The following is a 22518-nucleotide window of genomic DNA, read 5'->3' as shown; positions in this document are numbered from 1 at the left end:
AAAGTTCACAGGGCTCGTCCCGTGTAAATAGAAATGCGTGTTTCATGGTTGAGCGCAAGGAAATGACGACTCGAGGGGGTAGCGCCACAGACTCCCGACGAATTCGAAACGAGCGTCTCGTGTACGGTTCTTGTTTGCGAAAGTAAAAAGGTCCAGGGATCGTTTCGGGGAGTATTTTGTAAAGAAATATCGTTGAATGCAAGGGTAAACGGCGAGGGGAAGGGATAGGGTCTTTGGATTGACCGAGGCGCCATAACGAACTTCTTCCATCAGGTAAAACCTTAGTAAATCTCTCGTTCAACTTCGTCCAGATTTTGTTTCGTTTTATGAGGCAGCTCGGTGGATATATTGTCGAGCTGCTTTATATCGCGCAACTTCTTCCAAGGAAATCAATGGGAACATATTTTCCTTTATCCGGCGGATCGAGGTCTTAGGAAAATCTTACAGCTTCTTTTTTCGAGCGACGATCTTCAGAAGCTTTATTGCATATTGGCCAAGATATCTTGAAAAATATCGCAGCCCTTGTACTCGTTTGAACAGTTCGTGACTTTTCACGCGACCTATTGAAATCGAAGAGCCATTTACGCGAAGAAAGCAGATACGGAAATTCTTTTCCTTCATGTGCTACTGTTGCTTGCCTGTGCGCCGCCACCTTATTCGAGTCTTTCCCTAGCCTCACTCTTGTGAACGTTCAATCAGACACTGCCGGTGTCTGAAATGACTTTATCGCTAATTCATTTAACTTCGACCGCATCCTCTTAGGGTTGAAATTTCTGGGCTGCCTAGGGAAGTAGGGATCAACGTCGCTCCCTTGCAATACCTTGGTTAATTAGATGTGACTACACAAAAGAGAAAGGGGAGTGAGAAGGAGAGGGAGAGAGTACGGGAGAAGGGGGATGGAAAAGAGACATAGAAGCTGCGTGTGCGGAGTAGTGGCTCGGCAGGGAAGAGGAACACTTGCGCGCCGTTAAACAGCCCGAAGGTGAGATTCCAAGCAGTTGCTTATTACACCGTGCCCTTCCATTTAACGCAGTCTCTAGCTGGACGATGCGAGCGTCGAGGATCGCTTTAAATGGATTTCCACCTTGGTCCTATCCCATTATACTCGCTCTCGAACGTTCCCGTTCATTCACGTGACCTCCGCTCGAAACGTCCAAAAGATTGGTGAAACTTTCGCTTTGAGATTCGCCGCGAAATTACCAAAGCTTCCGTTTAAATAGTTTATCAGACACCACTGGGGGAGGCCGATGTCAGTCCTTTGCCTCGCTAATGTCTAAGCTAATTAGATACAATTAGCAGTGGCAGCTTTTAGAAGCGAGATTCTACTTGGCAGCAGCGTCGGCAAGTTCAAAGAGAAAATTTCGTATCTACTTTGGCCTCATTTTTGTACGGTTAATGGCACGAGACTTTATTCCAGTTATTCGATGAATCTTTGATCCTCCATTAGGCCAGCCGAAACGTCTGGCTTGCTATGACGAAAACAGCCGGAAACGGAGGTCCGCGCGATGAATGCTCGCTGCCAGTCGATGCTGGACAGTTTAATGATCGATTTAAACGGATTTCCGGCATTGCTGCGCATTCAAATCTGCAGAATGCAATTAATGAACGCGCTTTGATCGATCTAACTGGATAATCTCGACCGCAATTTCAGCATCGACCTTCGTCCAGAGAATTCCTTCTCCTTACTCGTTGTGACCGCGCCACGCGCTCTCGTTCGTCCCGCGAGCCGTTGTAATTGAGTTTCCTACGAGGCCGGAGGGCCAGAAATTGGCCAGGTTAAAACGAATTAGCGGAACAGGGACGCGCGCCGTTAGCTCCCTCCCGTTTTGTCCCAATTCCTATCCACCGTCTAGAGGATAATTGTCGGAAACGGTGACGACCATACAGAAACGCAAACACCATTCTAACGGGGCTGGGGGGCTCCACGTTCGCGCAAAAACCGCTTCTTTTCCAAATAAAACCAAAAAAAAGAAAAGAAAGAAGAGGAAAGGAAAAAATAAAATCGTGTGTTAGAAGTTTATCGTTATTACGAGATTATCGGCTATTCGTATTTGTAGCTAGTCATATCACACACACGGTTTTCACATTTCTGAAATTTACCGCTGTTCATTATATCTCGGAAATGATATTGTAAGACTTGTTCGATTTGGAAGACACGCACATAGGAGATTTTCTATGCTAGTCATTCAACCGCCTTGTTTCTAGCACAATGGTTCGATTATACTATATTTATGTAAACAGAAACAGAATTTATGTATGCAGAATCGACGAAAGATCCTTTCGTTGATAAGTGCAAAAGTGCCATATTCATAACACTTGGAACAGGCTTTTAAATAGGAGAATAGCCTGAGAAGAGTCGTTGATGGACCGAGTTACAAAGCCGTTCATTATACTACCCTGCCTTTTTTTTATCATAATTAGCTCATTTTTCGCATTGGGAAATGAGAATTATTTTTACTTAACGCGATATCCATCACAGCCCATTCACGCGATAATCCAATCAATACGAAATGTTGCAATGAAAACTTTTCCGATCGCACTAGACTGAGCATGGAATTTTCGCCTTTACGTTCGCCAACAATTATTAACATTAATTAAACGTTGTATAGCTTTAAGAGGCTATGATGTAACGATCGATAGGTATATTTCATATCGGTGCATAACAGCGCTTGTTACGCGTGTCACCTGCCCTAGCGCTGCTTCGTATTGTTAATTAGAACGATTTTGCGATTAATATCGCGCACGTGTCTACTTAACGCTATACACGTTCCCAGGAAGCCTGGCTCTGGTGCTGGTATCGGTCTCTCCGGGTTATCGAACGTTTTCCTCCAAGCCCTCGTATTTTTCGGCTATAGGATAACGCCGAACGCATCGATTGCGACAGGACAGAAAGCACGAAATTGCGATTGGCGCCTCGGGTTATGATTTCGATTCTTTTTTTCATCCCTCTCCACCTATGCCACCCCTAGCTTTTTCTCTGTGTGTGTACGCGTGTATACGCACGTCTGCCGACAAACATACCGTACGCAAAATATCGTAACCGGTAGCTTGCAATTTTCGTCGGCCGACAACGTCGCCCGAGGGATTAGCAATACAATCATCGACACGCCAGAGATATTCTTTCGACGTGCCATCCTGATTTCGGATGTAAATCGCTCGTTACAGAGCAGAGAACGCATCGATTTGACGCCGTCTGAACTGACCGATTCCGACTCGCTGTACGTACACACGACTGAGAGAAAGAAAAACGATTCGCGGAATAGCTGGTCAGGATCATGAAAAGATTGGTTAGTAGGAAAGCTTTGGTTAGCTCGTGGATTCCATCCTCTCTTCTCTGACTATCTCTTCTTCGGCTACTACCGTTCGAATCGATGAATTTTTCATCGGGAGCTTCCGTTAATGAGCGGCAAATTATTCTTGGAAGCTCGCGTATAAATACAATCTCCATATTTAATGAATTTTATAATTACACGGCTTCCTCGACGTTGCTTTTCACCGATCTCCCTCGTCGGTGTTAATGAGAAACACGATGCCGTAGTTGATAACGCGAATTTTAGTAATTTTCTGTACGGGGGCAGGATGATAATTGCGCGGCAACTTTTGTTTCAACTAATTTTCGTTTGGGCATCTCATTCGGATTATTCTCAAAGCGAAACGGAATATACGATCATTTCCCAATTTATATAATAATACCGGGGATTCATCGATTACGATACATTGTCAGGTTTAACTTAGCAGCCATCCAATTTTCATTAGCGGAAAAAGTTGTTGAAAAATGAAGGAGTATCGATCATTAATTATTCTTCTTCGCGGAAATTTGACTTCAACGCGAAGAAAGTGAAAGCCGAGTCCAAGTATCGGAAAGTACTTAAACGCAATCAGCGATAGATCAAGAACTGGAATCTATTACGAAGTTTGCGTGCGAATTTTCCATTATCCACCTGTACTGCATCTCTCACAATTTGCACCCGTATGTTCCCATACGCGGAACAAATTGTCATAAAAACCAGTATTATAAACGACGCTCGAGTACAAAATAACACGTTCCCTCGGCAAGGCACGTTTCTTTTCCCATGCTCCCCTCAAGACGAAATTTCTCCTCGTAACTTCCCAGCACAATTAAGAAACAAACGAATGTTGTACGTTCGTTTTATACTGATGGAAACTCACGCTACTTCTATCGAATCCAGGGTCCCTTCCTAATAATCGCCAGAGCCTGAAACCGCAACGTTACAGTCATGTTACACGACAAAAGGGTGTACACAACGCTACACGCAACCTGCAACAACGATATGCTCCCGTAACGTTCTCTGAATTTTTTTCGCATATTATGTTTCTTCTGTTCTCCTTTTCATTCATAGGGAATTGTTTAAGGTTTGTACTTTGAATATGTATAGCGAATGATTCATCCGTAGTGAATGTAAAGGATGAAAGCTTTTATACCACTTTCAGAATTGGATAGCCAGAATTGGTTAAAGTAACAGACAAAGGACGTTGTTGATATACACGAAACATTGAGTATACATATATAAAGGTTTTTACACAACGTTGAACGTATGAATTCTTCATGTATCTTAATATGCTATTTACATAATTTTCAATCCACGTAATAAATTCTAAACAGTATTCTAATCATTCCCGAAGGTAATCTCACTTTTTATAGATGCCTCAATATTTATGAACTTTACATGCACAAAGTAATATCGCTTTTATATGTACGTGTAGCATTGCAACACGAAACACGACAAGGTGACTCCTGATGGATGAAAAGATCAGACGCACAAGGAAAAAAAGAATATGTAGCAAGTTAGCGCTAGGTAATCATGGCGCATAAAATCGAGTATCATGCTTCTAACCGTACGATGTCCGGAGACATCGATCAATTGATAAATTTTCGCGACGCGTGGCATCCTAAGGCGTTTTTGCCCGGTGCCGGATATTGGATTTTCGTGGCGTGTACCGCTGTGCATGCCTCCGCGGAAGCTGATGGCTTCGGGATAAAGAATCCTCCAGGATGGATTGGATCGTTCCAGTAACACGTTGCGATTGATTTTCGGAACATGGCTTCGATCGCGGCGGACAGGAGACAAATTGGTTGAATTCAGTTCAAATTTTCTATCGATCTACCCGTCGCTCTTCTTCTCTTTTCTTTCTTTATTTTTCAGTTTTCGTTTACCCGAGTTTTCCTGTACGAAAGCGATGAAAAAGTAACACGATGCTGCATGGAGAAAAGAATCGGATGTATACTAAACTGTAGATAGGATAAATTCGAAGTTCAGTTGCTGTATCAAGTTAACTCAATACTTAGACTCAATAACAAATGTTATTGATATATTTCTGAAATGTTCAAATAGGTGATAAGGATGTATTTAATCACAAAATCTAATAGAGAGGTATGTTTGTCTTGTAATTATTTAAATATGTATTGAATTTCAAATTGCTCTTCTATGAAAGATAGGAAATGTGATTTATCGTGTTATCCATCTGTTACGCTGCTTTTATTTACTAGTAATTTATCATATATTTGTTACATCGTTTATAAATTTTCCAATAAATTTCCTCATATTTATGACCGACAGTGTACACAGTCGACTTGTACGATAGGAATATTTTGAGTTCGGTCGTGAACGACGCGAAGAAAATTGTCCGTGCGGGCGTATTTCATTCCCGTCGCTTGGGAACGAGAACATACAGAGGGAATCGTTCATCACGGTCACCGTGATTTATGAAATTATGCGTGGTACTTGTAGATTCTCACGAAAATACTCTATTTAGCCGGTTAATAACGCGTGTCTCGTGTTTAAGGCTGACGAGCATGGAAAACACGGGACAGGATATTAATTAAGATTTCAGCGAGAAGAGGATGAGGCGGATTTTTTTCGTGTTCGCGTAATTAGAATTGTTAACCATTCGGAAATAATGTTGCGCGATTTCCATCTATTTCCGTCTATCGTGTGTACGTAATTCTCATCAGTAAGTGCATCAGAATTTCAAACGATGCGAGAATAAAATATAAACTGGCGAATCCTACTTCTGAAAACCATAGAGATTAAAAATCTGAGATTAAAAGGAATCAGCTCCGAAAATGAAGCTTAAAGTCGAACTCCAAATATTGGACAATGTTTTTACGGTTCGTGACCTCATATTCGAGGGTAGTTTACATCAAAGTTCCATCGTTCGCGCATAAATTTTGCAGATTAATCTACTAGCTGATTCAAACGTAGAACGCTCTTAAAACCGATTGCGAAATATTTCAACGCAATTGCATTCTACGCTTTTATCCTCACGTACAATTTATCGACGTCGTGATAAAACATTGATATCAAAAGATCAGTTACTCCATCAATCAGAGCGGAACGCCACGCATAATACCATTTACATCTCGAAACAAACATTCGAAACGCGTTCCACTCGTTTCTCACTTCTACGTAGCAGCTACGGATCGCAGATGCAAGGTCGCTTGTCGCGTTTGTCAAAGGTTTATATTATTATGCCGCGCGCTATTTACTAAATCTTTACATAATTCTGTGCGAACGCTATTTGTTTGAGCGAGCAGCACGCGAGTCTGTTTAGGCCTAAGTGGCGTGATTCCTGCAGCACGAAAACAACGAATCGATAATACCCTTATTCGATGACGTTTCGCGGGCGAAACGTAGAACTGTCGTCGCGTTTTCTAAGAAAGCTAAGCGGCTGTGTGAATTTCGTCACTTTAGACACAAACGATTGACCGAAACATTCGGAGGGAAGATTTTTTCCCGCCAGCATATTTTATCGTGTCAGCCGCCTGCAGGGCCAGTCGTTTGTCATGCTCTTAGTGATTTACACAATTACGCGGAGTACTGTTTGCTAACAGCGTGTAGAACGTGGCGATTCGACCGCGAGGACGTGGGCTGACGAAGCGTCCAGACACTCTGCTGAAAGAGCATCGCACGACGTCTATGCGTTTTATTCAAGCCGTCCGAATTTGTATTACTGGACATTTCGAGTGTCAAGCATTGAGTGTGTCCAGAGCAACGGAGACAGAGCAAAGTAGCAAATGAGAGAGAAGGGAAGGCACGTTACCTACGTAGCAATTAAGGTAATGTCGCCTTCGGCGGTCCAGCGACTAACGAACGATTTGTCTTTCTCTTTGTTCGGTTGCGAAAACGCCGCGTCTATTTATCTAAAAACCAGCCAGCTATCCAACCATCTCGCGGTTCGATTTTAATATTAATTGAAGTAATTGCGAAAGCTGTTCCGCTGCACGATAAATATCGAATCGTTCCACATCGTCCTAAATTTTCCGTCTCGCCGGTGGCAATCGACGGAGTGACAAATAATCCTCGTGCCATTCGTTTAAATTATATTTTCCCACTTCTATCTCTTGTTTTGTTGCTTCGTCCTGAACGGCCTTTTTCCATCTCGATAGCTTTTTTGAAAACATCGAAACTTACAGCGCGTACTGCATGTGTTGATTTTTCAATCGCTTCCTCTTTGATTCTTCCTTCCTTGATGATCAATAATTCTTTCCCCCTTTCGTTTTTTTGTAAGTCCTTGATAGATCTCCCAACACGATAATTATTACAAAATTTATAATCGGAATTCTGATTATCGTGCGACATTTTGCACTCCGTTTAATTCGTTCGCTCTTGCCAGCCGCGGTTTTCGAACTATGGCTCTACAAGTCACGAAGGAGTAATCGTTCGAAAATGATAATTTGGTTGTTAAACTCGTGACTCATCGTCGATCGATGAGCAGTTATAATCGACGATTGTGAATACTGTGCGGACAATTAATCGTTCGTTATTAGTCACCTATACAGTCTGCTTCCTTTGTACACTCGGATCGTCGCGAGAATTCCGTGTGATCGCCGCGGAAACTTTTCGAATATATTAACCTGACCCGTGGAGGACGTTAGGCTTTGCGATGTTCAGCCAAGTGTTCAAAGATTGTACTCGACTGCAACGTATAAGAGGATATGCCACGCAACGCTTGTATATCGGATCACGTGCATCCTGGGTTCAATTAAGGTTTCACGAGCCAGCTTATTAGGAGATGTTGTACGTGATAAGAGTCATATTAGCTTGACAATCGTAGTTATTGTTTAAAATATACTTGCTACTTTTTACTTGTCCCGAGAAACGCATTGTCAGAAGATAAACTTACTCGAAAGACTAATAAAGAAACTGAATTCCATCTAAATTAATAGATTTACTTTTTGAAAAACTAACATCAGTCCTGTAGCTTGATAGTAAAATTAAGGAACTTTTAGGATTAGTTTGAGCTAAGTGGTTTAATTAACATACGTTTCATGAAAGGAAACAGCTATTCAAGTTACGGTGAGATATGTTCCACTTTCGTTTCCTTGGATACATATTATTTCCTTTGATACTGCGAACCAACAGCCTTTAAATCTTTCCTTGCAAGTCGAACATTCGACAAACTATAAGATTGGTGGGATTACATCGAGGTATCTTGGCAACCGGCAATTAAGAAAAGTCTCCGGTATAAAGGAGAGGAGAATGTTTCTCAAAGAATACTTTCACAGGTGTTCCTCTTGAGGTATGCGAATTTCTTCGCGATACATATGCAATAAATCTTCTTTTGATATCGAAGCACGTCCATGTTCAATACTATCAATACTTTTCAATTCATGCACGTCGTCGGTTTACTACAGCAGTGATACAGGCAAAAAAGTAAAGAACTTAAAAAGTTATCAATTATATAACCGTTTAACAATAGAAACTTGTCACCTTTTGAAACTCAGCTAATAGGTTTTGAATTTTGAGAATTTCACACGAAATATCGTTTATGTATTTCAAAAGGCAAGACAATCTTTGTGAATTGTGACGTGCTTTTTTCTCGATAATATAATTTTTTTAAATAATTAAAGCGATTACCTTTGTAAATAGCTTACTTTTAATGCCAATTTTCATAAATACCTCAAAATACGTCACACTTTTAACAAAACGACGACGCGACAATATCAATAAATTATCGCGTTACGCTTGCTTGAATCGATACAACGCGCGAGATATCGAATGGAATATTCGCCGTGACTGAGAAGTGGCCGCAATTTAAGATATAGGGGCATCAGAACGGTTGTCTAGAACGAACGAAATGGATTTCGAATTTCATTGTCGTAAGTAACGCGCGGAAGAAGGAGCAAGTTCGAGTATTGATGCGTTGATTCGTTCCGCTCGTTCGTTCGTCTATCCGCAGCGAGGTGGTCTGTGGTTTATCCCTCATTACGTGCGATTCGTTTGCGGTATGGACACTCGCATCGCGCGATTTTCTCTTGTTCGTTTCGTTCGATTCAGAGGCCGCGCTGCCCGCCGCACCATCTTCTTCCGCGGACTGCTGCCGCAGTTATTTATCGATTTGCAACTCGCCTCAAAGCACGTGATAACGAGGCTCCTGGTAAGAGGGTGCCTGCGCCCTCCAGCTAGTGCCGATTGCCATGAAGCATGGCTATGTGTGTGCGAGTACGTGTACACGCGAAAGTACACGCTGGCTGGGTTGTCTGGTGTTGGGAGCCGAAATACCTCGGTCGTTTTTGACGGTACGGAATGTTGCAGAGTTACTTGGAATATTGGATTTAGAGAGAAAGGATTCGTCGACTGTTCGTACACCTCGGAATAGTTTACCACTCGTACAAGCCAAAGATTCGAATTGCGATTACGGTAATTTGCTTTCTACTTGTTAAAGGGAATAGAGATTCCACGTGGAAGAATTTCGTGCTATTTATCCTGCGAAAGTTTGAAAGTTCGTAACGTATTTAATATCCCTCTGTACTAATGAATTTATCAGTGACAATTACAGTTTGTTTAATTGAAAAAGAAACAAAGTTTCGAATCGTTTTCTCAAGTTTTTGTGACCCGTGCTCCTGTTCACAGCTCTCTTCTTCTACTTTCTGTTGTAGCGGCACTTGACAGCAAACTTTTCAACGGTTTCCCGTGGCTCGCTACACAAAGACCCTATCCTTCGAACAAGATGATTGCCAGAGGTCGATACATTCTTACAGAAAATTTTCAGCTAGCCTAAGGACTTGCTATAAATCTTAGGATTTATTTAGCTCCAAAGGGACACATAGTCCTTGTTTTAAGTCCCTACGCATACCACCCACTACGGGAAGATACTGGAAATCTGCTTTCCTCACGTACAACGCTTCCCGCTAGCAACTTTCTCTCAAGGGTGGTTAGCATCCTTTTCCAACCACCAACTCAAAATTTAGCCAATTAACAGTGACGTCCATTTCCCTCACTTTCCGAACCAACGCTTTCCTCAACGAATCCGATGATGTCGTATCCTTAGACACACCCAATCATAGTTTTCCTAAGCAGCATCATCGTGACGGAAAGTTAGTCACTAGTCGTTATACGAGTCGTAAGACCACGGTCCGAATTGATCGTTGGTAGTTGGCCGTAGTAATGAATCCGAATTTCTCGACATCTTGTGCAATCATCTTCCAACTTGAATCGCACCGCGAAACGTATCGTATTGAGTTCGAACTTGTAACCGCGAACTGATAATTGTATCGCGCGTTCTACGCATAAGTGTATACAAAGAACATAGGTTAATAAATATTTATTGTTGAACATATTGAGTGATTCTTCTGCACTTATCACGCCCATCACCTTATTGTTTCATACGGTTCCCCGATAATAAACCACCAACTTTGATGTTCATTTCGAGCGAGTACGAAGCTTGATACTCGATCGTGGGATTCGCCGCTTGACGTGTACGATATTTGATAGAAATACAGAGGATAATTGAAACAAACATGATTGGCGTATCGCTATGAAGAATTCGATAGAACAATGTTCGAAAAGAAAATAGATAACGAAACGGATCATTTGCGCGATAATATGTTTTTTCGGCTGATATTGATGCAGTTAAACGAGCCTGGTATTTTTAGGGGGTTACTATTGTGTCGAAAGTCAGTCTTTGTTCGCGAAACGACGATCTAGCTATGCGTTTAACGATCCTGGCGTTGCGCGATTGGGAGTCGATGACGAGGATTCTATTGAACGGGGCCGAGTAAGGCGCCTCGAAACGAATCGCCACAATTAAGCTCGCAATTATTCCCGTCGAAGACGTTACCCCGCTTCCCGTTAATTTAATTTGCCTCACGGGAGACGTTGCCAGAAGAAAAACGATCGACGAGATTGGAATCCACGGCAATGAGGTATTGAGAATCCGTTTTTAAATGCATTTTATCGCCGCCACGACCGGAATATACGACGCAGGAAACTTTTCCCTGAGCAACGATCCAATTGCGCTCACATCTACCGATGCGACTAATAAGACCTCCACCAACGGTCCCATAAATTACACGGTTAATGTTTCCAACATCCGTAGAATATTTAACGTTTTCTTTCGGCATGACGTGACCATAGCGTATGGACCTGTTCAACATTTCCATGTAATTTCTTCCGCGTCGACTAAGCTTTTAGTAGTTCGACTGTGTCATACAAATTTTCCAGTGCTTCAAAATGCAATGCAGTTAAGGGATTGGTACGTTTAATTGCAAAAGAAGCTAAAGAAAGTTAAACTGGTCAATATAATGGATTTTTCTAAATATGTATACTTTTATATATTTCTGCATATTATATCCACTCTGTATATTTGTGCACTTTGCGTATTCCATAAATACGTAAACAGCTTGCGACCAATCAATAAAATTGATCAGAACGTTGTAAAATCAGACGCCAAACGCATATTCTGGTACTAAAATTGGGATGCTTTCGCAACATAAAATCGAGTCAAATTCAAATATCCATTATAGATTTGAATCAATTTTACCAAAATCTCGATTCTCCGATGTGGCAGTTTTAAAATATTTCTCCAATCTACCCAGGACATAAAACTCTACTTGAACTTTAATTTTCAATTTGCTCTACTCAAGATTGTTTTTCAAAATATTTTTCTATATTCAACCAACATCCATAGTAACGCGATCACGCAATAAATATACTTTTGCACGCGCTAATTGAGGAAGCAGCCGCATAACATCGCGGGCAATAGATGGTACTCGGTCCCCGACTTCCTCTCGCGATTCAGCATCGGCGCTGTCAACATGCGTGCAAGTTGGCGCGTATAGATTTCCGGTAGCTGCAGGTGCGTGCACCACGCGCGAGTGAGCGAGGAAGCGAGCGGCCATTGCATCGCGCAGACAAAAGACGCGCAGCTGAAATGCTTACAAGAAACGTTGTCCGGAAGCAAGACTCCCTTGGCCAATCGCGAGTCCTGCAGGTAGACGCCATGCCTGTGGAATGCTTGTTGACGTGTATGAATACGATAGACGGGACCACTAAGGGCGTGGTTCGATGCGATTATTTCGTCCACGACAATTTCCAAGAGAGACAGAGGACCCTGATTATCGTCGTACGAATAAGAAGGATCCAAGAATCGCAGAAGCGCTGACTACCGTGGAAACTGCACGCCATAGTTATTACAAGGAGTTACTTTCGCGGATGTGATAAGGATAACGATAAGAAAACGGCGTGGATGATTGCACAGTAGGCATAGGCAGGAAACATTATTCGATCACATTGTATACTGTTATTTATAATAGGATTATTACAGTGGACGTACAAATTGACTCTCATTCGCGTTTCTATTTTCAGGCGATTTCATGGCTGTCCATATAGATTCTCTTTCAGCAATTACATTAACCGGTAATGTATCTCGTTCGAAGCCTGTAAAAAAAAAGGGAGTTGTATTTTTCAAGATGCGGAGCATCAAGGAGATACCATCGACTTGGAAAGTTTCGAAGTATCAGAGTTTGAAGTAGAGACTTTCAAGGAACAGGAAAGATTGTTGTTAACATTTTCTTAAGGAATCTTCTACACGAAACACCTGTAGTATATACGTCCGGTCGATATTGCACGATAATCGAAGTTGATCCGTCATCAATCATGCTGTTAAAGCTTCCCATGAGCGTTTCCCGTGATTCCCGCTGATATCCTTTGAATATAAGTAGATTCTTCCTTCGAGTATCCCATGAAGGTTACTCTTGGATTAGAAGTTGATCGAAATACGATGCAATCGATCGACAGGAAAAAATTGGGGCCGATCAAACGTAGAGAAGATCGAGGTGGGTGTGACGATCGAGTTTTCCCGGTTAGTCGAGTTTCGAGTGACGTTATCGTCGAGATAAATTCCAGTCGGTGAAGCATGTTTTAGCATGCGAACGTAAGAAATATTTGCCGTAAGTCGTGTCGTACGAACATTCGTGGCTGCCATCATCGCTTCCGCCATGGATATCCCGCCAGTGCCAGCGTAACCTCGCTTTAAAAGGATAACGCGTTCGGAGACTTATCTCATAATATATTTACGATTGCGTTACGAAGCGACGGTTATATATTATCCTGACCCCTCCATCCTGTCCCCTTTCGACTTCTTTAACCCCTCCTCTTCGTTTTCACCAATATATTATGTATTCTGAACACGATGTATTTTATATGCGCGTTTTATACAACTCGTACATTTTCGATCTCGATCTATCGGGTTGGTTTCTTCGCGCCACAATACCTCGTAGTCGCGTATGACTGGTAACGGTTACGTACAAGCTGAGACACGCGAGTGGCGCGTCTTACCGTGGAACAACGCGTATGAAATCTCCTTCGTAGCCTGGCACCCGGTACAACGATGCACGTTGGCGGATCCAACGGTGGCGTCGACCTTTCTTTTCCGCTTACTTCGATCCACTTTACTACCTTCCTTCTCTTGCATTCGTTCCTCTATTTTATCTTCTCTCCGGTTCTCATCTTCGCTCCTCTTGCCCTTCTCTCTTTGTCCTCTTCTCCTGCTGATCCTACGTGGTTAAGAGTTGGATTACCCTTATGGTGCTCCGCGAGCTAAATCACCTATTATGCATACGCCGGCACTTCTGCGAGGCAGAGGCAAAGAGTCGACCCGACTCGACTCGAGGTTAGAGCATGCTGTGGTCGAGTTCTCGAGGCTCGAAGACTCTCTCGTTCTCAGTGGCAGCCGGAATCCTCCGCCTATTACTCCCTCATTTGCCCTAGGTCCATAGAAATGTAATTAAATCTCCTGAGCGGACGCGAAACGACGCGGCGTGGCGCGGTAAACCGGCTCGTGGGAAAGTCGTTGAGTTCGCTGGGACGAGATTGGCCGGTAGAGGGGTATTTTTGACAAGCAAGCGTTAATTAGCGCCACCAAGATCGACGACCACGTCATTTTTTTAAAGTTAATTGGGCAAGCTACGCAATTAGACGAGCTAAAGGGAGCCAGAGGTTGCTCGCGGGTGAAAAAACGCATCTACAGGACGATCTTCCGTTTCGCAGGACAAAGGACATCTGCGAAAAAACGTCGTCGTGTTTCCATTTTTGCAACTCTTTCCTCCTTTTTCCTTCATTTCTCGTCGGTTTCGCGTCCTGTCGTGGTTGACACACGCGCGCACGGCTCCCGTACAGAGGAAAATTAATTTCGCGTTTGCAAGACGACTGCAAACTTCGCGTCAGAATTAATGCAAGACGCGGCTGTGGCTGCAACGTTTAACACTGCTGCACGGAAAGCAAGTTGCCAGGGCGAACTCGCGAAAATAAAAATATCACAGCATTGGCGTACGTGACTCGCGACGTCTGCGTACTGTTTCGCGTTTAAAATTAATTGCTTTCTCCTTTACTCATCTAGCGTGTTCTAGTTGTAGTTTTCCTCCTCATTGTTAACGTGTAAAACAACGCAACTCGAGTCGCTAAAGCGTTCTCCTTCCGTTCGTCCGTCACGCGTATAGCTTTTCTCCACAAAGATGAACGAGCTTCGGTGAGAAACAACGCCAGCCCTCGAACACGGGAAGCGAATGATCTATGGGGACTACAGTTGCATCGATGCAATTGCGTTCTCCCCGTTCCACTACTTGGAAAGTCGGTTCTTCCGCCGTTCTTATCTCTCTTACTCTTTCTTTTTCTTTTTTCACGACCACGTTGTCCCGTGCATCTTCTTATCCGGTCCTTGGAAATCTCTCTCTCTCTCTCTCTCTCTCTCTTCCTCTTTCTCTCTTCGCTCCTCTTCTTCTTTCCTCGAGTTACTCTCAACCTGGAAAGTTTATCTTTTCGCGCGTCGAAGCATTCTCCATCTCTTTTTCGAAGGCGTGTCGGAAAGGTAGCAGCGTCGCGATTCTTGGTCCGTTTACCTTCGCCTCACCGACGAGCGAACTTTACACTCAGTACATTATGAATATCGCGATTTCACGAAGAAGTTATACGGTTCGGTCATTTTTAAAATGGAAAACTGCGAGAAAAGTGGGTCGCGGGCTTAAAGTAACGCTTCTGCTGCTAGACTCACCAACCCTGGAATCCTCTTATCGGCTTTCTAGCTCTCGAGTACCTCTTGGCCAGCATTCGCAACTGTAACATATTTTATCTGGTTCCTATCGTTTTTCAACGACGTATTATTAATTAATCACCGTGCGAGTTTCGAACCGTTATGTTCTTCATTCATTTTCTTAAACGTTTTGACATGACTCGTGACGCGGGTCGTTTAGTCTTTTCTAATATAAGGGTAGAGGCTGGACACGTGATCATTTTTTAGCTTGTGTACATCCATTCCATGTGTAATTCCATTCGGTTCACCACTAATTTATCTGTATAGCTCTATTCGTTTGTATTTAATTACAGATATTAGTAGATCGCATCGGGAATAAATCATCGTCGTTGCACCTGGTGTGCAATTTTGTTGGCTTACGATATTTCGCGTGGCCCGCGTGTAACGTTATATGTAGTTTTCAGGCTAAATAGTTACTGGCGTAGCGAAGCTAAAAGTTCTGAATTAAATTCCGTCGATAATCACGCGGGTACAGAAACGAGAACGATAGCGCGCTGCGATTTACTCGATCCCATTCTTCATCGTGATGCAAAGTATCGTTCACGTTATTCTGCATCGATCTCGCGTGTTTTTCGACACGGTCACGTGTCCTACGATCAGCGACCGTTGAATGAATAAACGCGACGCCGAGCGTCCTACCACGCACCGGTTCGCGGCAAACCTGTGCAGATTACAAACCGTGCGGTCTCGGTTTCACAATGAAAGGTGCCGCGCACGTATGCAGATCTCCGTTCTGCGATAAAAAAAACTGCTCTGGACAATAAAAAAAGAAATCTTCGCATATCGTTACGCGACACAAAATGATACCTTTGTTCATTAACGTATACGATTCGGTGCTCGTCATCCTTTAATTCATACTAATTCGAATTAATTCAGTTAATAATTCAAATAATTCAAATCTGAAGGAACATTACGATATTTTAAATTTTATGTAATTTTGTAAAAATATATCTGGGAATGTACTATTATAAACGAATTTATGTAGAAATAGATTATTCAATACTTGAGGATTAAATATTAATTTTCAATTAATCATTAATGAAGTTGAATTGATTAAGTTGACTTTCGATAAACTCCAACGTTACTCATTTACTAAGAACTCTGAACACCTATTAGTAAATTTGGAACGATGAGGAGAAACATACCACGAGCTCAAGTTCCATTAATCTATTCTTGTATATGCGTGGTTGAGAATCCCTTGCGTCAGCAACCTTTAAACGTTGAAACGTTTAGACCTGGTACCCGATCCTATGATAGAAGAGAGGTAGCTGAGCAACGTGTATGGGCGTCTTTAGGCGACATCTAATGATTTTACGGACGTTAATTGGCGTGCCCCGACCCTACACCGTTAGCAGGTATATGATTTCTCTTTTTTCCTCTCTGTCCCAAGCTTCATTTATTTTCCGTGGAAAGAAGTTGATGGATGAATTGGTCGGTTGTCTCCGTTCCGACGACAGCACATTGGTTCGTCGTTTGTTTAAAAAGTCTTTAAGCTGGAGAAGTTCGTAACAGGACTTTCGGTTTCGTCATCGACCGATATACGGCTGGTTCTATGCTGTTTTTAGCCATTACTTCCGATAACACCGGAATTCGGGTAGGAATTAAAAGTGAACAGGAGCAGCTTTATAATATTTCACATCACGTTTATCTCCGGTGTCATCCACAGAAATTACATTTCAGCTTGCTCTTTAGCGTACACGTCAGATTTTTCAAGCAAACCCGAGCATACCGATACAAGATATTTTCTTTTTCTGCCCTCTTGTCCCTCTTTTCGCCGAGCTTCGTAGAGTTTTAATAACCGATTATAAAAGTCGGTTGAACGCAAACTTTCAGTTAACCATTTCCTCTATTTATAACTGCCAATCGATGGAAAAGATGTAATCCCACCAGTCAACTGGATTTTATTCGAAACTATCAAATACCTGCTAACATCTGTATTTTGAATACTTTCTGCTGTGTTTATTTCAATTTAATATTACCTATATATTATAACATGCATCGCGCGCATAGAGAACAAGCTAGAAAAAGAAAAACAAAAAAGAGAACTATCGCGTGATAATTTCGTTTCACATGCCACCGACTATTTCTTTCTCAAACAACTTCGCCGCGACGCAGCGTGTCGCTTCTGTTTATTCTGCGATCGCATTCACACTCTCCAATACGCACAACACTCTTGGTATTTCGATTTCGCCGCCTTAGCATCGTTACTTCACGATTTATTTAACTTTAAAAGTAGTTGAACGGCGAAGTGGTGGGTGACCAGATTCGCACAGGACACGAAACGGCGGAAATCGGTGGGAGAAGGTGAAGAGTTTCAAGGTGGAAAGGAGCAGAGAGATAGATAGTTTTGTAGGGCGCGAAAAAGGATGAGAATAGGCGGTTGCGCGAGCGCGTACATCGATGGAAAAGCCGGCAGCCAGGGCCTCTCTCAGGCCTCGTTCGGAGGCGTCAATGTATTGGGGCTACGTTCCAGGTTGATGCCACTGGCGCTGGACGCAATTTGAGAGCAATCGACTGAACGACACGCCGCAAATCAAACCCGTCCGTGGTAGTCGTGTGTTAGCTAGGCTCACCTCCGACCTGGCTCCATTCCCTTCACACCGCCCTTTCCTCTCCTCCTCTATCGTTCACCCTCACACTCTTGCTCGCATACCACACGCGTTCTCTTTGTCATCTTCCTCTCTCTGTCTGTCTGTCTCTCTCTGTCTCTCTCGTTTTACTCCTCTTCAACTACCCTCCTCTATATGCCAACCTCATCCCCTCCTGTCATCCTTTTCGTTTCGCGGACCTCGACTGTCCTCTCAATTTGAGTTGACGCTTCTCCGTATGGTCGAGCGATTCGAGTTGCCGCGCGACAGCTGCTCCTGCCGATGCATCACCTCACATCCGGCGCACATTACACCGCTGTTACTGTTAATTGAATCGATCGTTTTCAGATTGGCGGTTGCTCTACTAGCACCGTAAAATCGACGAACTCACGTTGCGCATGCTGCATGCATCAGCGAGAATTCCTGATGGGGCGATGGACGCGAACCGATCACCGGGACCAATCGTCGCGTCGCGTCGTACACGGAACCGTATAGTGGAGCGATCCGCAAATTCGGTGTATCTATTGGTCGTCGCATCGGTTCGAGGAATCGGATAACGATTGGACCTAACGCGCGTTATCTGCTTTCCTATTTGCGTTAGCTCCTCAACGAAAACAGGTTGCGACGTTCCAGATCGCAGATCAACCTATCCCGTCACGGTTGATCTCGTTTTTGATAAATTACAATGATTTGCCCATATCGCGAACCCAACGATTCGATGGATCGATGTTTTTCTGCGAATGAAAACTCTATGTTCTTTTCCCATCGAAGATAGAGGACACGAATAAAAGTAAATTACATGTATTTGCTTGCCAATTTGGTTAATGGATTTGTGTTGTTCGCGGTAACCTTTGCGCTTGGAATGTGTTCAGTTGTTAAAGAAGCAATTATGAAAAATTGGACGGTCACGAAACAAACCGGTTGACGAGCGCCCGAAACTCCGTACAGTTTCCGCGACGTAGTTTCATTATGGGACGAACTTTGACTATTTGTATGACCTTATTAGAGGTCTCGGGCCTTGAGATCGAAGTTTCCCAACGCCGTGTGTAGCGCCTGAAACGATTATGTTTCAGGAGACCGTGTACAATCCTCGCAAATTACTTCGTTGCTTGACCCAGTTTCAGGTCAACGATACCGTTGTTTTCAAATCGAGAATTCACATTTTCAGATATTTTGTTTCGCGTTGCACTCATCGAGAACAAGCAGAAACGGTATTATCGATCACATAGTTCCATAATAAATATTGCGTTCTCATTTCGTTAAAATAACACGTGCATTCTGCGTATATTTTACGTGTTCGCGAAAATAAAACGACGCATAAAGCGTTTAAATCCAGATTTTGTAAATTATAAAAGTCAAATTTCACTTTAATCCCGAACAATCAAGCCTCGTTACATAATCGGCATGAAATAATCGATTCGATTTCGTTACAAAACGTATCGGAGAAACACGTGTTTCAATCGTTTAATGTTATCCAATTAAAGATTTACCTATCGTGTAATGGAATGTTTGGAAAAATATGAAAATGCAAACGGCGCGATTCGAATTACGATTATCGTGCGAAAAATCGTACGATTTCTCTACCTCGTTTGAACTTCCAAATTACCGTGAACGGATGGGGGGTCGAATCATTTTGAATTCGCCCTAACGATTCGGAGATGGTACCGTCGGGATTACGTCCATTAGATTTTAACGGACGGTAAAAAAAATCATTGTCGTGAATCAGACACGTAAGAGAGGAGAGAACGGCTATCGATTCTGATTACAACGCGGAAAATTACCGGTTCGACATTGTACGTGTCTACATTGCTTGAACGAGCATGCGTTACAGCTACTGTTGCGTCGTTAATTAAAACGATTGGTCGGAGATTCGCGGGATGATCGCGGTGCCTGAAATTGCGCGGAACACGTGGTTGAAGCGGTGCGAGCGACCAGTGGCTCGCGTCACGCGTATTTTCCAGACAAACGGGACAGCGAGAGACGCGCGCAAAATCATTCGTATGTTCCACCGATGCGGTGATCTCTGTGAAACGCTTAATTCTCCGCTTTTCCCGACCGCATGCACAGAAACGAATAGTTCAATGGAGCGGAGCCCACTCGTCTGACACTTGGTAACTGCGTCGTTCGCGTCCCCCGGATTTCCATCGGTCCGTTCAAGCGTCACGCGATTGTTACTATTAATCGATTCGATTGCTATCGAATTGACAGTTCTCTTGACAGTGTCCTGCTGATTTACCAGCGGATGTTTGCACACCAAGCTCGAACAAAAGAGATTTCGTCGGCCAGCCATCTGTTTTTCCACCCCTTTCCGAATCGGCCAGCCGTTTCTAGCGACGATTCGCCAAAAACCATCGTCGACCATTCACCTGCATACACGCGTACCTATTGAATTTTTAATCGACAATGGAATCAATTCGATTTCCTTTACGCTCGGTTTTGCTCGTGTTTTTTCATCGTCACCATTATGGAAGATGGTTAGGAATTTCTTCTATTTTCCATACCGGCACTATCTTTGCTGCCGACTCTGCTTTTGCTGCTTCCTTCACTGTCGTTTTCGTTTTTGCTCGTTCGTGCTCGCGATGCGCAGTTCCGTGCACGGGTGAACGTATACGTTGTTCGCTTAATCCATGCGGTCACGAATAGACTTTTTCTTTCATTGGGCGAATTCACTGCCGCGCTCGTCTTGCTTGATTGCCGCGAACGCGGTGCGCAAATGGTACATGGACGAGCTCTCGTGGCCCCGTTCCATCTCGTTCCGCTTTCCCTCGTTCGATCGTACGCGAGAAACTCTTTCTTTGTCCGCGCGTTTACCATTCATCCATTCCGCGACGTTAATTACGTTATATACCTATCTCCATCTATACGAATACTCTTTGTGCCGGCAATAAAGTGAAATTGATAGCCAGCTAGATCAATGCCCGAGAGCTCGCAAATCGACGCAAGAATAACACCGGTGATATCGGTTTTGATTCTTGATAAGTCAAGTCGCTTTTATCGCGAATTAAGGTCGACATCAATCATTGTTCGCGAATCGAGTCGACGATTAATCTTGCAGTTTAACGTGAGCACGTATTAGGAGTTAGGATCCCATTAAAACCATTGACGAAATAAATCAATTTGGTTGTCTCTCGCTCTGGTTACGTAGAGTCCTTTTAACTACACCACCCAAAAATTTTCCCACCGTAGCTCGCGTTGTTTTCGTCGTCTTTCGTAACGGGAGCGCATCTTCATTGAGGCCAAGTGGCGGAACGCGGTTCTAGGGAAGCCGAGGGCTAAAGAGACTAATACGATTTTACGTGGGAAACGAGTGAAAATACCGGGACGAAAGTGTGTACTTTCGGGGGCGCACTTAAGCGCGATAGAGCGGGTCGCATGCGAAATAGGAGGAATCGAGCGGCACCGGTGGCCAACTGTTATATGTGGCTTCGAGTCGTTTACGCTTTAGGACCAAGCGGCTTGGTCCGTGTGTCGGTTACGCGGCTAATGGCGAGCCACTGCTCTTAAAATATTGAAGGAAAATATAACCGAGCCATCTACGACCACGTAAAACGCCTAAATAGCAGGCTAACCATGGAACGCTGGCGTGGAAACACGAGTTACGGGGCCTTTCGCTCGATGTCGATGCGACGAGAGGCATCGATACGCGCAACGCTCCTCCGCTACTTTGTTAGGTCGTGCAGAAATGGCGATGATTAACGAGCGGCGAGAAAGAAACGCGGCTACGTCGTTTTAGCGGCGAGCGCTTTTCCGCGTAAGGGCTCGAAGCACTTGTAATTATGGGGTTGCGAGACGTAGCAAAAGCTGATGAATGGGGTTTGTTACCTCGCACATTGGCAGGTTATAACGATGGAATGTGTGAGACGCTTTACGTAAATGTATGAAAATCTGAATATTTCGGTTTGTATTTAACCTTTTAACCCGGGGAACGTATCTCTTGAACGTAATAATCTCTTTGCCTGAAAACTTCCTGTCTCGCAATAACAACGAATTATGTCATATATACATTTGCAAGAATTTAAATTAACCTGAAATTGATTTATCTTTAGTAATTTTTAATTTTATGATTAAAAAAGTTTCGGATTTTATAGAATTTAATGAAATTGAAGAAGAACGCACGGTTAACGATAGGGCATTTTTCTTTGATTACAGATGTTCTGAGGTGCATCGGTTGTAAAAGATGAAGGCCGTAATCGCGACGTGTCTCCTCCTCTTCGTCAACGGCGTCCTCTCCGTCGAGTGGAAACACAGTGCCGTTCTGGACAATAACTTCTTAGTTCTTTGGACGCCTGGCGAGAGAGATGTGATGTTCGAGATTCAAGTGAAGACTCTCGGCTACGTGGGTCTGGGTTTCACGAGGGATGACGGCAGCGTTGGAGCTGACATGGTCATTGGATGGGTAGACAACAACGGACAGCTCCATCTTCAAGTAAGTGTCCTTAAGAGCGTCACGTTATTTCCTTCGCGATCGTTGTCAGACGGTAGCTCGAGTTTCTTCGTACGCGAGCTTTCGTTCTTAAACTCTAAATACTCGAAATTATCGACGTTCCAACAGACAGCGTATTGTATATAACGCGCCAGCAAAATAACGGAGAAACGCAAT

The 22518-nt window shown here is 43.4% G+C and overlaps 1 protein-coding gene across 1 annotated transcript in view; it reads left to right on the top strand.

Annotated features, from left to right (window-relative positions):
- Nucleotides 1-22518, top strand: part of LOC126921464 (MOXD1 homolog 2) — a 173236-nt gene that overhangs the window by 60033 nt on the left and 90685 nt on the right. The window contains exon 2 of the mRNA XM_050733112.1: nt 22068-22344. Coding sequence (XP_050589069.1) covers nt 22096-22344 — 249 coding nt within the window. The 5' untranslated portion in view covers nt 22068-22095. The remainder of the gene's footprint in view (nt 1-22067; nt 22345-22518) is intronic.

The sequence above is a fragment of the Bombus affinis genome, chromosome 10, assembly GCF_024516045.1.
Source record: "Bombus affinis isolate iyBomAffi1 chromosome 10, iyBomAffi1.2, whole genome shotgun sequence".
Lineage (NCBI taxonomy): Eukaryota > Metazoa > Arthropoda > Insecta > Hymenoptera > Apidae > Bombus > Bombus affinis.
Note: the sequence above shows the minus strand (reverse complement) of the source record. Positions and strands in the feature narration are given on the sequence as shown.